The sequence below is a fragment of the Callithrix jacchus genome, chromosome 12 (assembly GCF_049354715.1).
Source record: "Callithrix jacchus isolate 240 chromosome 12, calJac240_pri, whole genome shotgun sequence".
Lineage (NCBI taxonomy): Eukaryota > Metazoa > Chordata > Mammalia > Primates > Cebidae > Callithrix > Callithrix jacchus.
In genome coordinates this window covers 125252173-125268634 of record NC_133513.1, presented here as the reverse complement: position 1 = coordinate 125268634, position 16462 = coordinate 125252173, and the positions used below count along the sequence as shown (strand labels likewise).

At 52.5% G+C, this 16462-nt stretch overlaps 1 protein-coding gene across 19 annotated transcripts in view; it reads right to left on the bottom strand.

Moving 5' to 3' along the window:
• Positions 1 to 6523: 6523 nt before the first annotated feature.
• PPP2R2D (protein phosphatase 2 regulatory subunit Bdelta) overlaps positions 6524 to 16462 on the bottom strand; it is a 60968-nt gene continuing 51029 nt past the window's right edge. For all 19 annotated transcript variants that reach the window (XM_078346796.1, XM_078346793.1, XM_078346789.1 and 16 more), the window contains 2 exons: positions 14720 to 14981; positions 6524 to 8308 (listed from right to left, as the gene is read on the bottom strand). In XM_078346796.1, the coding sequence (XP_078202922.1) occupies positions 8029 to 8308; positions 14720 to 14981 (542 nt within the window). In that variant the 3' untranslated portion in view covers positions 6524 to 8028. The remainder of the gene's footprint in view (positions 8309 to 14719; positions 14982 to 16462) is intronic.

Here is a 16462-nt window from a genome sequence, read left to right as displayed (position 1 = left end):
AAGCAAGAAATACATGAAATTGGTTACTGCTGGGTGGTAACAGGTGGAGTGGGGAAACGGGAAGAGGGTGGCCGGAGTTCCAGACTTCGCACCACAAAATGCTTCACTTACTGCCAAATTCAGTAACTATTTCAGGGTAAATCCAAAATAGAATATGGACAGTAACGGAACCTCACTGTCCCAGATAATAAAGCCACACCGAAGGGGTGCAGGAGAAGCAGTGAGCTGAATGACCAGAGAACACCATTCGGGTTGGACCGCAAGGTTAAAGTGAGCAAAAAGAACACGAACGTAGTGTATGCTTGCTGGCGTGTTTGTTTCACGGGTTAGCAATCCTGAAACCGCGGGCATTACCAACACTGTGTTACGTTACACACAACGAGGGCCTGATTTCCCTCTGCTGGACAGTCACAGGAAAGGCCAGGGTGAAGCCGGGGGCTGGCTGGGCTTGAGCCATAGCTGTGCGTGCGTGTGTGTGTGTGTGTGTGTGTGTGTGTGATGTGTGTGTGTTGGGGGGCATGCTGGCTGGGCTTGAGCCGTAGCTGTGTGTGTGTGCGTGTGTTGGGGGGTGTGCTGGCTGGGTTTGAGCTGTAGCTGTGTGTGTGTGTGTGTGTGTGTGTGTGTTAGGAGGGGTGTGCTGGCTAGGTTTAAGCCGTAGCTGTGTGTGTGTGTGTGTGTGTGTGTGTTAGGAGGGGTGTGCTGGCTAGGTTTAAGCCGTAGCTCTGTGTGTGTGTGTGTGTGTGTGTTAGGAGGGGTGTGCTGGCTAGGTTTAAGCCGTAGCTCTGTGTGTGTGTGTGTGTGTGTGTGTGTGTGTGTTAGGAGGGGTGTGCTGGCTAGGTTTAAGCCGTAGCTCTGTGTGTGTGTGTGTGTGTGTGTGTGTGTGTGTTAGGAGGGGTGTGCTGGCTAGGTTTAAGCCGTAGCTCTGTGTGTGTGTGTGTGTGTGTGTGTGTGTGTGTGTTAGGAGGGGTGTGCTGGCTAGGTTTAAGCCGTAGCTCTGTGTGTGTGTGTGTGTGTGTGTGTGTGTGTGTGTTAGGAGGGGTGTGCTGGCTAGGTTTAAGCCGTAGCTCTGTGTGTGTGTGTGTGTGTGTGTTAGGAGGGGTGTGCTGGCTAGGTTTAAGCCGTAGCTCTGTGTGTGTGTGTGTGTGTGTGTGTGTGTGTTAGGAGGGGTGTGCTGGCTAGGTTTAAGCCGTAGCTCTGTGTGTGTGTGTGTGTGTGTGTGTGTGTGTGTGTGTGTTAGGAGGGGTGTGCTGGCTAGGTTTAAGCTGTAGCTCTGTGTGTGTGTGTGTGTGTGTGTGTGTGTTGGGGGGTGTGCTGGCTAGGTTTAAGCCGTAGCTCTGTGTGTGTGTGTGTGTGTGTGTGTGTGTGTGTTGGGGGGGTGTGCCGTTCCAAATGCCACTTAACACAAAGGCCTGGAAGCAATGATCCTCCGACAGTAGTGCACACGGCCAACCCTGGATCCTGGTGACAGTGGTGGTTGGTCTCAGAAAAAGTCACCATTAGGCACATAGCGTAGTGGCTGATTGGCCAACAGAAACTAAAGCTACTTAGGGGTTACGGAGAGGATAAAGTCAGTGGGTTCTTGAGGATATTCTCGTCGTGTCCCCGCAAGATACTCATTACACAAAGGAAAACAGTAACTTTACAGTGAAGAGACCTGGTAGACACCACCTACATCCTCACTGATGCAGAGGAGACCAGATCTCTTCCATGTTCTTGCCAGAATGCATAATTGCAGTTTAATCACGAGAAAATAGGAGCAAACCGAACTGAGGGGGATTCTACAAAACGCCTGCCCACACCTCACACGTGCTCATGTCCAGGAAGACAGGGAGATGATGAAACGCAAGGCGGGCCCTTCGGGAGGGTCCTGGATGGGAAACAGCCAGGCAGGTGCAGAGGCAGGCACAGGTGAGGCCAAGCCCGGCCAGTCTGCACGAGGCTGCAGGAGACACCGTGGTTAGGGGCTGGGTGAAGGCTGCAGGAGACACCGTGGTTAGGGGCTGGGTGAAGGCTGCAGGAGACACCGTGGTTAGGGGCTGGGTGAAGGCTGCAGGATTTCCAAAACCCGTTCCATTATTTCAAAGTACAACGCCAAGAAGGAAAATAAACAGAAGATACCTTTTTACTAAAAAAAAGAAGTGTGGTCCCTGGACTAGGGGCATCCACACTGCCTGGGGCTTGTTAGAAAGGCAGAGCCTCGGCGCAGCCCTGTGGAGTCAGAAGCCGCATCCCCGTGGAGTCAGAAGCCGCATCCCCCACATGCGGTGCGGCCGCTGCACGGAGGCCAGCGAGGAGGCTTTGAGACTGGTGTGGAGACCCTGCCCCAGCGTGAGCGGCAGAGACTGCCAGGCGCTGGCATGCACAGGCTGCTAGCCAATGTGTAGAAACGGGGGAAATAGGAAGGAATCTTAATTGTGTTTGTATTAAAAACTGGAAGTAAACCCAAGAAACAAGTGTCCAAAAGTATCCAGGGTGCCAGAGGCAAGAGCAAGATTCTGTCCTCCTCCAGGGACTTGTGAACTGTGCAGTGTGACCAGTTCACAACTCCTTTAAGAAAAAACACTTCTAATAAGAACCAGGGTGGTGGGTGATGAAAAATGAGAACACGTGGACACAAGGAAGGGAGTACCAAACACTGGGGTCTATTGGGGGGAAGAGGGGAGGGACAGCGGCGGGGGGGGAGCTGGGGAGGGATAGCCTGGGGAGAAATGCCAAATGTGGGTGAAGGGGAGGAAAGCAGCAAAACACTGCCATGTGTGTACCTATGCAAATGTCTTACATATTCCACACATGTACCCCAAAACCTAAAATGCAATAAAAGAAAAAAAAAAAAAAGAACCAGGGTTACACTGTGTTCAGATACTTAGGTCTGGATAACACATTTCCCCTGAAAGGTCTTGGAACCCTAAATGTTTCCCATTCTCCTGGAACAGACACCTGAGGTCTCAACCTTTCCAAAGATAATTGTTTTTTTTAGACAGAGGCTTGCACTGTCGCCTGGGCTGGAGTGCAATGGCACGATCGCGGCTCACTGCAACCTCTGCCTCCTGGGTTCAAGTGATTCTCCTGCCTCAGCCTCTTGAATAGCTGGGACTACAGGTGCCCGCCACCACGCCCGGCTAATTTTTTCGTATTTTTAGTAGGGATGATGTTTCACTATGATGGCCAGGCTGGTCTCAAACTCCTGACCTCGTGTTCCACCTACCTTGGCCTCCCAAAGTGCTGGGATTACAGGCATGACCCACCACGCCCAGCCCCAAGTTAATTTTCTAACAACTGCAAGGCAAGTGGACTGAGGTCACACCATCATCTTCAAAGGCATAATAGTAGTAAGTGGAAAGCAAGTACCACGGACTTTGAAACTCGAGGTCAGGTAGTCGATCCCACCCCAAGCAGATGCAGCTCTCCGTGGACCTCTATCGGCAGAAGTGCAGCCACCTCTCGGCCTCGGCTGGGCGGTTGGGGACTGGGGCCTGATGGGCAGTCGCGTGGTCTGGGCCCGGCCATATGTGGGGCTGGTGCCCAGTGCGGGCAGCCCCTGGCAGTTCTTACTGGGTGGTGCCCGTGTTTTGTGTCTACACACCAGTGGTGACGGTCCCTGCAGAGGTGCAAGGGACTCCATCTCCAGTTGAGTTTCAGGTCCAGGAACATGGCGTATTAGAAACGTCCGACACAACCCAAGGACATGAGGGAAACTGGGTGCGACAGAGCCAAAGACGATGAGGCGGCAGAGTCAAAAACTATCACTGTCAGAAGCACTTCCCAGCAACCAAGAGGAAAATGAACATGAACGTGACTTCAACCACTCACCAGATGGAGGGTGAGTGTTGGAGGAAATCACAGGTTTCGCTTGCCTGCAGTCTACATCCGGGGAGTGACTCCTGACTCTACATCCGCAGGAGTTGGACGGCTTCTCAGGACCGTCCTGCCCCTGCACCCCAAACCTGTTCCCTCTGCGTGATGCTGCGACTTCACGGAACGCGGTTTCAGTTCTGACCTCTCAGTTCCACCATCAGGATCCTGTCTGCTGCAAGCCCAGCTGCATGGTTTGGGGTCTACCACTGGGCAGCCAGTCTTGTATTTGAAGATGCCAGCTGCTGTCATATTAAGAAACATACTAAGAGGTTCTAACTGGAGATATTTATACAAAATCCTGGTACAGGTCAGCGTGAGCAGCAGTCCTGGCGCCAGGGCTCCCCAGACGGCAGAGCCGCCATGGCTGGCTGCCTTGCTGCACTCTCACTCCCAAAATCCCCTGAGTTCTGAGTGGTACAGGGACATGCATGCAGGAGTTCAGGCGTACGTGTGTGAAATCAGAGACAGCTGGGAGCAGATGACGTGGGAGTCTGTCAGTCCTTAAGATAATGTAAAAAAAAAACCCAGAGGACATCAAGTGTGGCTTCCCGTCCTGGGTGTGGAGCCACCACCTACCTTGGCCAGAGGCAAGTCACAGCTGCTGAGCTCTTCGGACTGGGTGCAGGCGCCTGAGCTGGAGGTGCCACCCCTCTGCCACCTCTCCTGACTTCAGGGGTGCTGAGGTTCCTACAAGGTCAAGGAGCCCTTTGTGTCATGTAGGCATCCCCGCACTGTCACAAGCACTCTGAGGGGCGCACAGGGCACAGTGGCATAAGCTCAAAGCTGAGCCCAGCATCACCCCAGTGCCCAGCCGGGTGCAGCGGCATGTGGTCTGACCTACAGCCAGGGTGGCTGTAGGGAAAGCCCTGGCCCAGTGCCTGCTTTCAGCAAGCACCCAGGAGGGGTTGCCACCCACACCAGCCAAATCCCACAGCTCTGCAGGGCCTGACCTGCGACAGCACTGTGGGGCTGGGAGTGCTGCCCTTCCTCAAATCTGGTCTACACTCCACCCACACTGGCACCAGGCCTGCAGAGAAGCCCACCATGGAGTACTGCTGAGTTCGGCTTCTGGAGGCAGCCCCTCAGGGAGCACAAGTGAGTCCTGCCGAGGATGGGACCCCAGGGAAGAGCACAGCGCCCAGCAGGCCTCTCCCAGGCCCAGGCCTCTCCTGGGAGTGGGGGCACAGCGGCCGCAGGCAGCGTCTGAAGGTGGTCTGTGGGCCCTTTGAGCTCCACCGGTCTGTAGTGCAATATCTCCATACTTGTGGCTGGATTCCTGGCTGGCCATCTCATCAGCTTACGGACAGGGTCCATCCCACTCCCTTGGTGACCCCAGCCCAGCACTGATGGGACAGTTCCCTATCGAAATTCGGCTCCAGCCCCACTAGGCACCCCAGCCCAGCCCAGGGCGAGCAGAGCCACACCCTGCATACAGCAGCATATCCGGTCCCTTCGCCTGTCACCCCAGCTGCCCTGCAGAGCCCCGACTCCCGCTGGCTCTGACCTCATTCCTCCACTCCCCAGCTGACACCAAAGCCGCTGGCCAAGGACACACGGTGCAGGTTTAGGAGAAAGCAAGCTTACGGCCATCCAGAGAGCCTCCGCAGCACTCAGACCCACCGTTTCCTCCAAGCAAGCTAAGGCGCGACACAGAGCAGCCAGGCTGGGTGGATCCAGGGCCAGCTCCACCCGACCATGAGCAGGACACACACCAACCCAATGGCACCATGCCCTGGACAGCTTCTGGTGCTGACAGCAGCGACTGGGCTCCACACAGGAAGGACAGACACCCACATGCTGCCATCTTCAGCCCACACCTGCCAGTCACGTGGCCTCCAAAACCAGATCAAGTCTGTCCACGATGGCATCAGACTGGTTCATAGGAGCTCCATTTCTCTTTAAAAACGAAATACACGTTAAATCCACATACGAGGAAAGCGTGTTCACGGAATCCAGGTCATCAGCCCAGAGAGGAGCAAACCTCCCCGTGAACCATCACAGAGCCCTCATCAATGAAAAAGCTGCTCAGCATTAACCTTCGGGAGCCGATGACATGGCTCTCACTTTAAAAGTTTCAGAACAAGAGAAGTGACAGGCATTTCATAAATAAGCTTGAATATAAATAAAAGTCTTCAGACAGGATTCTTACCTCACTGATGGAGAAAGGCTCCAATGGAATCGAAGTATAAAAGGACAGAGAACCGAGGAGCGGCCTCCACGCCTGTTGAGAGCACTTCCGGCTCTTTTTTTTTTTTCTGCCAATCAGTTTGAGCTTATGAGGTTGCTTGGGTTAGCCTTGAACTGATGACCTCGCCTTCGCGAGCGCCATGACCTCCGGCGGGAGCCACTTTGGACCCACTTCTGGCTCTTTGTAGACTCAGCTGCCTGCAATCGCCAGCACCTCTCAGAACATCAAGACTACACTGGAGAGAACCCACAGAAATGGACAGGGCCCCAGAGCCAGGTGAGGATGCCTCCAGGGAGTGTGCCCCCAGCCTCCTGGCAGTGGCAGTCTGGGGGGGGGGGCAGCAGTGCAGTAGAGTCTCTGCACACAGGACTGGCCTGTGTGGGACACTGCCCCACCCTCCAGGTGGATGAGGTGGGCTATTTAGTGGGAAGTATGTTCTAGAGGAAAGTTGGTAAAAGGTGTCCAAATACACAGTGAAAATCCAGTTAAACATTTAAAATTTATTAAACTTTTTGGTCAAAATAGTTGAACAAATATATACAATCCCATTTTCCTAGAACTTTTTAAGGACCAGGGCTGACTGATGCTTAAGTAACCCTGCTCCACACCTCAAGACTCTGCCAATCGTGTTGCAATCAATATACAGTAGAGGAATTAGTTGTAAGTTAAAATAAAGGAACTTTGAAGTTCTCCATTTCTAACTTCATGTGAACTCAAGCGGCGTGTGTCAGCATTAATTCAGGGTGAGGATTAATCGCACACACCTTCACCTCCACGGGGGCATGGGAGCCCGACTCCGCACTCCCCTCGGGACACACGGTGGGTGTGTGTTAAATCCCACGTAAGCAAGCTCTGGTCACTTGGCACTGGCACACACCTCTCTCTGTTGTTTGTCTTGGAAAATCTTGATCTCTGATATCAAAGATCTTACTTCGAAAATAAACCACCAAGGTACTGGTGGCATCACGTAATTAAAATCACTGAATCTGCTGGCTGGAAATGCAGGATGAAACTTAGCATGCCTGTAATTTTAGCAATATTTAAAAAGTATATTTTCCCCAAATTACTCTTTAAAAGTCCTCAGAAGGAAAGCACTTATTTCTTCAACTGCAGTGAATCTGAGGCTACTGTAAACCAGGCTAACTGGACGGCGGCACTTTCAGTTCTTCCTCGCAATTTCCTTTCTCAGAGGTGGCCTCGGTTCTGGCCTTTCCCAGACCTTAGCTGGTGCATCCGATGGGCTATTTCTACAGAAACACAGCGGGTGGGAGCGTGGGGAGAGAAGTGCTGCACACCCTGCCACCCCCCACCACGCTGCCGAGGACACACATTTCTGCAATAGTTCCAAAGAACGATCCTGCATAACTTCATTCTATGCAGTGAAAACAATAAAAAGACAATACTTATGTTTGGATTGAAAAACACTTTAGAGTGTGTTGTTTTTATTGAGAGGTCACACCCGAAGGGGTGACGGTGGATGCAGTGGGTGAGTGGGGCCGCCTGAGCCTGCTCGGGCCACATCCACTCATCCACGGAGCCACCAGGACTCAGAGGAAGGCTGCAGAGGACGTGGACGGTCACACGCCACGCTGCAGGGAAAGCCAAGGTTCGACGGCAGAGAAGAGGGAAAGAAGTGGAGAGAGAGATCTGACGATAACTTTGCTCTTGGGTGTTAATTTTTTGGTCTAGATTGGAAAGGAAGGCTGGGGCTGAAATAAATACATTTATTCTGAGTAATGGCCCTTTGGGAGCAGTGTCCGTCAACCCTGCTTCCAGAGCGTCTCCACATGAGCAGCAGCGCCCATCTCGCGCCTCACCGAAGGCGGAACCACGCCAGCCTCCAGTGGAGGCTGCTTTCTCCTGCGTCTGAGGGAAGCAGCAGGTGCGTCACTGTTCTTAGTGGAGTGGACACTGGTGCCTGCTCTCCGACAGAGAAATGACCGGCTAACTAAGCAAGACAAGACTTGGTCCTTGCGTTCGCGTCTCTAGTTGATTTTGCCCTGGAATATGTACAAGTTATTGGTGGCAGCCACGGCGATGACGCTGTCCGCGGGGTGCCAGGCCGTGTGCAGGATCTTCTTGTTGAAGTCCAGACTGTCCACACTGATCTCGTCTTTCTTCCGCTTGCCCCCCGTACACACCTTCCGGGGCTTGAGGCTGGCGCGTGGTTTGCTGCTCTCTCTCGAGGCCTCCAGGGTCACGTCCCTCCGCGTGTCTCTATCAAACATTCGGAAGAAGTTGTTGTAGGACCCGGTCATGATGGCGCTGTTTAAAACAAGAGCAGACAGCAGCACTCCTGAGTGGGGGGGCGGCAGCAGGGATGCAGACCCCAGCCCTGGGGCACACAGACACACCACCCACCCGCCCGTATGACCCAGTGACCTTCGGAAATCAGGAAACAACAATCACAATCACGGTCAGAAGGGAAATGCAGCGAAGACTGACTGAACTTTTTATCGCAGGAGAAACAAAATAATAGTCACACTTTTAACTACATTAGCGCATGTTTTGAAAACAACCCACCTGTTTTATCTCACTCATGAATAACAGTACGGCTTATTTTTAAGCCTTAAGTTTTGCATTTTGTCCATAATCCAGTCAAAGCTGACCTGGACATAATTCATATCCAGTAGTTCTTAGTCACAACTGTCAGTTTCTTCACTCTCAGACTGCTTTTCTATTAATTTCAAAGTTTCTTTCAAATGCAGCAATGAATAATACAGACAGGATCTGAAACACTGGGCTAGGTGTGGCAGAATTTTAGAATGCCTGCGCTTCACACAATATGTTCCGGACACAAACTGTCCAAGCTTTGTTTCTTCAAGACCAACTGTAATGGCTTTCAAGTGTCTCTGCTGTTGAAAAATTCCACTCAAGCAGCACACATCCTCATGATACAACTTTATAATATTGGCAAAAACCTCTGCAATCTTACTTTTTCTACAAAAGTGATGGAAACATGGCTGAGTAATAGCAAACGTTATCATGATTTGACCCACGGCTTTATGAGCCCAGTTTCGGATGACGGATGTGTTCCGACAGGCCCTTCTGACTTCCCCAGCAGTCCTGACACACTTCTTCCTCCCAACACTGCGCACACCCTCCCGTCCTGCCCCACGGTGATGCACGGGGAAAGGCCTTCATGCCCGTATGTCTTCAAGGTGCCAGGAGAAAGGCCGGCCTCCTCCATTCCACGGCCTAGCGCTGACCCCGGCTGCTTACAAATATCTGGTGTCTGACTGACCTACTCTAAAACTTCACAGCAGAAAAAAAAAAGACAAGCTCAAAAAAGAGAAACTGCATTTAACTCTCCATGTTTATTCACGTCTCCTGCATCCATGAAGGAGCCCACAGCGCCACCGAGGCAGAAGACACACGGTGTGTCCTGCGCCCTCCAGCCCTGCCAAGTCCGCACGTGAGCGCCGGTGACTGGGAGTTCCCCAAATTAGTTTCCACAAAGAAAACAATGTTTACGAAAAGGTAAAAAGAATGTGTGAATCTGGAGCTTACATTTATGTTACTAAAACTCAACAGCAACTGTTACTCAGAACACAAGAGTTTGGGGAAGAAGTATGGCCGACACTGGAATTGCTGGTGCGTGGTAATAATGAAAAGCACATCAGCTTTTATACAGTTTTATCATCGCTTTTAAATTCTTGACAGACAGTGCCAACCCCAGAGTGGGCGTTTCCACACAGCAAACAAGAGCGCTGCCCAGCAGCCCAGGCGGGCCCAGGAAGGGAACAGCACAGGCAGACACAGAGTCAATGCGTCACTGGTTTTGTGGGGCAGTCTAGAACACAAGAAGGTGCTGCCACACACAGGACCTGGACTGGGGGGAGGCAGCACTGAAGCACCTCACTCTCCTCCACCGCATTCCTCACCAGAAGGGTCCAGGCAGGAAGACGTGAGCGTGTCTGCAAGACTGAATGGACTAGGCCAACGATGGCGGGAATGCTGTCAGATGTTCTTGGGGATGTGTAATCTAAGTGTACTTTCCAGTATTTCAAATATATCAAGAGGAATAAAGAATACAGTGAACACCCACGTACCTGCAAGTCACTGCTCAGACAGCGAACCCCCACTGGGGCCACTCTGGAAGGAAAGATGACCTCCCATCCGTCCCCAGCTGGGTTTCACTTTCTAAAGTACATGGCATTCCCTACACAGTTATATATTTTGAATAGTTACGGATTCTTTTTTTTTAGATGGAATTTTGTTCTTGTTGCCCAGGCTGGAGTGCAATGCCACAATCTCGGGTCACGGCAACTTCCGCCTCCTAGTTTCAATCAATTCTCCTGCCTCGGCCTCCCGAGTAGCTGGGATTACAGGTGCCCACCACCATACCTAATTTTTGTATTTTTAGTAGAGACAGGGTTTTGCCATGTTGGCCAGGCTAGTCTTGAACTCCTGACCTCACATTATTATCTGCCTGCCTTGGCCTCCTAAAGTGCTAGGATTACAAGTGTGAGCCACCGCACCTGGCCAATAGTTACGGCTTCTTAAAAACAAATAAAACTGTCTTGTATGTCTTCAACGTATCACGCCGTGTGTTACCGTATGCATTCCTCCTGAATATTCTTTGTGAGATCCATGTAGTTCTAGTCACTGATTCTCACTGCTTTTCAGTAGATGTCATTATGGTCGAGGACTCCCCCGCCCATCCCCTAATCCTGCACCTGTGGGCTGCCTCCAGGAGTTTGCTATTCCATGTCTGAGCATGTTTTGTCATCTGCACATGCAGGTAGCTCCCAACCAGACTGAATGGCACCAAGGAGGCCCACAAGAAGGGCACTGGGTGAGCCCACTGGCCTCCATCCTCTCCCCGACACCGTCATCATCTGATAGGTGTGAAAGGACGCCCGTCTGGCTTTACTTGCTGATCACTAAGAAGGATGAGCATTTCTATCTGTTTATTTCCCATTTCTGCGAAATCCCATTCACAGTTTTGCTCCTCTGAGTTGTCTGCTACCTTCGTGTGAATTCCGAATGCTGTGCCTGTTCTGGATACTCAGTCTCTGTTCGTTATGCTTGCTTTTGTGGATTCTGTTTTCCCTTTTAGTTTCAACATAAAGAAGTTTAAATTTACTGTAGCTGAATTTCTTGATGTTCTCCTTCACTGTTTGGGCTTTTGGGGCCTTGTTAGAGAACTTTTGCCTCCAGAGCTCAGGAAGACTCCTTAGGCTGCAGAGCACCTCAGCTCTCAGAGCGTATTTACTGTGTGGAGCTGGTGAGGGCTCTCATTTTTCTCCCCCTAGCACGGATAACTAAGGTCGCCCCAATGGAGGAGCTTCAGAGTCCGCGTTGCTCTCCTCCTGCTGGCTGTGTTCCCTGTCTGTCTGGCTCACCTCTTTCTGCAGAGTCCGCACGGCTGTTCCCCTGCCAGCTGCATTCCCCTGCCGGCCTGTCTCAGCCCCTTTCTGTGGGGTCCATACAGCTGTTCCCCTGCTGTCTGTGTCCCCTGCCTGTCTGTCTCAGCCCCTTTCTGTGGGGTCCATACAACTGTTCCCCTGCCGTCTGTGTCCCCTGCTGTCTGTCTCAGCCCCTTTCTGTGGGGTCCATACACCTGTTCCCCTGCCGGCTGTGTCCCCTGCCAGTCTGTCTCAGCCCCTTTCTGTGGGGTCCGCATGGCTGTTCCCCTGCTGTCTGTGTCCCCTGCCTGTCTGTCTCAGCCCCTTTCTGTGGGGTCCATACACCTGTTCCCCTGCCGTCTGGGTCCCCTGCCTGTCTGCCTCAGCCCCTTTCTGTGGGGTCCGCATGGCTGTTCCCCTGCCTGTCTGTCTCAGCCCCTTTCTGTGGGGTCCGCATGGCTGTTCCCCTGCTGTCTGCCTCAGTCCCTTTCTGTGGGGTCCATACACCTGTTCCCCTACCGTCTGTGTCCCCTGCCTGTCTGCCTCAGCCCCTTTCTGTGGGGTCCGCATGGCTGTTCCCCTGCCTGTCTGTCTCAGCCCCTTTCTGTGGGGTCCGCATGGCTGTTCCCCTGCCGGCTGTGTCCACTGCCTGTCTGTCTCAGCCCCTTTCTGTGGGGTCTGCATGGCTGTTCCCCTGCTGTCTGTCTCAGCCCCTTTCTGTGGGGTCTGCATGGCTGTTCCCCTGCTGTCTGTGTCCCCTGCCTGTCTGTCTCAGCCCCTTTCTGTGGGGTCCGCATGGCTGTTCCCCTGCCTGTCTGTCTCAGCCCCTTTCTGTGGGGTCTGCATGGCTGTTCCCCTGCTGTCTGTCTCAGCCCCTTTCTGTGGGGTCCGCATGGCTGTTCCCCTGCCTGTCTGTCTCAGCCCCTTTCTGTGGGGTCCGCATGGCTGTTCCCCTGCCTGTCTGTCTCAGCCCCTTTCTGTGGGGTCCGCATGGCTGTTCCCCTGCTGTCTGTGTCCCCTGCCTGTCTGCCTCAGCCCCTTTCTGTGGGGTCTGCATGGCTGTTCCCCTGCTGTCTGTGTCCCCTGCCTGTCTGTCTCAGCCCCTTTCTGTGGGGTCCGCATGGCTGTTCCCCTGCTGTCTGTGTCCCCTGCCTGTCTGCCTCAGCCCCTTTCTGTGGGGTCTGCATGGCTGTTCCCCTGCTGTCTGTGTCCCCTGCCTGTCTGTCTCAGCCCCTTTCTGTGGGGTCCGCATGGCTGTTCCCCTGCGGTCTGTGTCCCCTGCCTGTCTGTCTCAGCCCCTTTCTGTGGGGTCCGCATGGCTGTTCCCCTGCTGTCTGTCTCAGCCCCTTTCTGTGGGGTCCGCATGGCTGTTCCCCTGCTGTCTGTGTCCCCTGCCTGTCTGTCTCAGCCCCTTTCTGTGGGGTCCATACACCTGTTCCCCTGCCGTCTGGGTCCCCTGCCTGTCTGCCTCAGCCCCTTTCTGTGGGGTCCATACACCTGTTCCCCTGCCGTCTGGGTCCCCTGCCTGTCTGCCTCAGTCCCTTTCTGTGGGGTCCATACACCTGTTCCCCTACTGTCTGTGTCCCCTGCCTGTCTGCCTCAGCCCCTTTCTGTGGGGTCCGCATGGCTGTTCCCCTGCCGGCTGTGTCCACTGCCTGTCTGTCTCAGCCCCTTTCTGTGGGGTCCGCATGGCTGTTCCCCTGCCGTCTGTCTCAGCCCCTTTCTGCAGGGCCATTCTCCAGCTGCTAGAGCATGTTCTTCAGCGGGTTCCTTTACAGCTCACGCTACTGAGTTTCCTGCTGCAATACACTGCTTCCCATCTGAAAATGCCTTCATCACAAGCAGATTCTTGAACAAGCATCTATTTCAAGGCTTGATTCTAAGCTGGCGGTGGCGAGTCACGAGTCACACCCGCTATGTGTCACATGGCTTCAGCTCCCACTGTGGCCGTCGCAAAGCCCCGTCTCGGTCTCGGCGTCCACTCTTGGAGGTAATTTGTGTTTCTTCCTTGGGCACATTTAAGATACTCTTCGCGTCTGGTGTCCTGCAATGTCACTATAATATGGATGTGCATTTCTGTGCCTCTCGATTCTGTGTATTCAGGCTTTCGTAAGGTACAGAAAATTCCTGGCCGCTGTCACTTTCAGCCTCACACCCCGCACTTGTCCGTGGAAATGTGTGCTGTGCTCCCCGCGGCCTCGGCGGCTCCTGCTGATTCAGGTTCGATCTGTTCGGCTCTTTAGCCGGCACTTCTGGTTATCTTTGCCACCTACTAATACAAGGTCTCTTTGGCCAGAATGACCTGCAGCTACATCCACACAGTTCCATCTATCGCACGCGCCATTTCCAGACGTTCTCTTTGATTTCCTTCCAGTCTCCCTGGCTGTTTGGCGGTCATGTGGCTCCTGGTTCAGGCTGTTTCCTTCCTCCAGTCTGTGGATCTGTCAGCATTCTCAGTCTCGCAGCGCCGCTGGCCTCAGGGGAATCAGACCGTAGTCGGCTCTCGGAAGAGACGCCTTCAGAGGCTACCATCCTGGTTTCCGCTCCCTCCTACTTTCTGCTGGTGTGAGAGTTCCCTTGCTTATTTGTGAGCTCAGCTACGTGCCTGAAGGGACACCTGCTGTATCATATCCAGCATATCTAGGTGTTTATGCCAGAGGATTTCACAGACTATCCAGTCAATCACTTATTGCCAACAGCAGACTCCTCCAGTGTTAAGTTCTGAACAATAATTCTACATAAAAATGGTGCAAGATAATCTTCCATCATCTGAAAGGTAACTTTTTGCATAATAATAAAACATAACTCTCAACCATACTAATCGTAACAACTTTAAAGAATGTACGCAAAATAAATGAGCAAGGTACGAGAACATCACGTGACCAGTTACATTGGCGTTTCAGAGCACGCTGTGTCCAAGCGCAGGAGGCAGTGGGCTCGGGGGTGTTTTCAGCCACTTCTCTCCAAAGGAAAGGCGAAGTGCAGTGTGGCCATTCCCGTCAGGTGAGCACGCCCCCACTTCCTTCCTTTCCCTCATCTTGGGCAGAATAAAAAGTAATGAACTGTCACTCACTCAGCATTGAAAACACAGCCAACCTGTACCTAGTGCTGTGCGTCTGGACTGAATATAGATGGAATTATGAGCCAGGTGAGAAACTTTCTCAGAGACCCGAGTTTCTCTACCCTGATACTACTGTCTATCAATCAAAAGGCCTGGAAAACAACCCTGTGCACCGTCCTCTGTGTGCTGCGCCCTCCCTTGCTGACCTTGCACTCTGGGAAACCGCAAGCTGGAGGCGACTGCTCATCTCCACACAGGCCTTACCTGTCCGAACCATTCCAGCAGCACTCAAACTTGTCGAAGATGCAGTCGTTCTCATAGAGCGAGCAGAGCTTGCTGCGCAGGTACTCGTGGACCTGGTGGGTCTCTAGTGGCCGGCTCTCCATGTTGAGGTCCCACACCTTCACCGAGAGGTAGTCCCTGCTCATCATGTACCGTCCGCTGTGGCTGAACTTTACATCGGATATGGACGAGATGATTTCCGAGAAGAAGGACCTACTGCTGGGATCTTCAGGCTCTTCAAAAACTGAAAAACAAAAGAAAACGTGTTCAGCTTCTGTTTAAAAATCAGAGAAAAATCATATTCAAGTTCAAGCAGGACATGGCCCTTCAAAGACTCTGGAAGGGCTCTTTCTCAACAGTACCAGTCTTCCGATCTTTCTGATTCTCCAGGCTTTCTCATCTTCTGTGACTTCTGTGGGCAAGACCTTAGGGTAAGACATTCTAGCAGCAGCTACGGACAAGGGGCGGGCATCAGAAGCGCAGACACCCAAGTCTCACCCGGACTCTGAGTCAGAATCTCTGGGCAAGGTCCTGGGGGCAGCCATCTGTGAGAGCTCCTCAGGGCATCCTGACGCGTGTCCAGGTTCAACACCACTGCGTTACGGGAGGAGTGTCTTCACGTCCTCATGGCCCCAGGCCCCAGGACGTGAAATCCTATCCCACGTACATCACAGGAAGACACAACGTTACATGGTCATGCAGACACAGCGATCTGGGCCTCTAAAAAAGTGCCTGCTCTTTGGAGGGCTGACAGCTTGTGGGTCTGCCTGAGTGACCACCTTGACCAGCAACGCTGCGGTCTAGATTTTAACCACCATGATGGTCCCACTGGTCAAAGCCAGCCAGCAAGTCTGCCTCCAATCCTGAACAGTCAAGCTCTACTGTGACAAAACTGAGTTCCTGTTTTCAGAATGACTTGAACACTTCCTTGGCAGACCCCGCTTTCTCTGCAGTAAGTGGAGAGAGTTCCCTCCACCTGCACCTGTGGCAGAGTGAGGCGCCCCACGGGACACTGACTGCCCTAGTATGCGGTCATATGCCCTAAGGGTTAGTAAACTTGAAGCCAGGGGATATGTGCTTCCCTTTTTGTTTTTAAAAGAGACAAGATCTCACTATGTTGCCCAGGTTGGTCTCAAAACTCCTGGGCTCAAGTGATCCTCCCATCTCAGCCTCCAGAGTAGCTGGAACCACAGGTATGCGCCACTGTACCTGCTTATACTTCCTTTATTTCAAGCTGCTTTAGGTTTTTTTTTCCTTTTCCTTGATGTAGGAACCTGTAATTGTTGGCTTTACATTTGAAGTTAACTTGAAACCAGCGATGCTGACACTAAGCATTCACTCGAAGGACAAACACTCTGATGACAAACAGAACTTCTGGAATCTGAAATTACTTACTCAAGAATGTTATGCTTAAGATAAGGCTAAATGCTATAAAATGCTTATCTTCATCACAGGAATTCTAATAGGAATACGGAATTCTTAAAAAGACACTTCAACTTCAGGAAAGAACAGTTAGAAAGGCTGCTGAGCATAGTCTGGTGGGACTGACTGGCGGCTTTGCCATCAGAGGAACTGTCACTGGGCACGGGCCACCTGCTGGCACTGGGGGCAGAGTTGGCAACGTTTCAGGACACTGGAGCATGCTGACTACAGCGCTGTATCCAGTCGAGCCCATTCTTTATGGGTAAAAATAAAAACAAAAACAAAAGCTCCCTCACCTAGAAG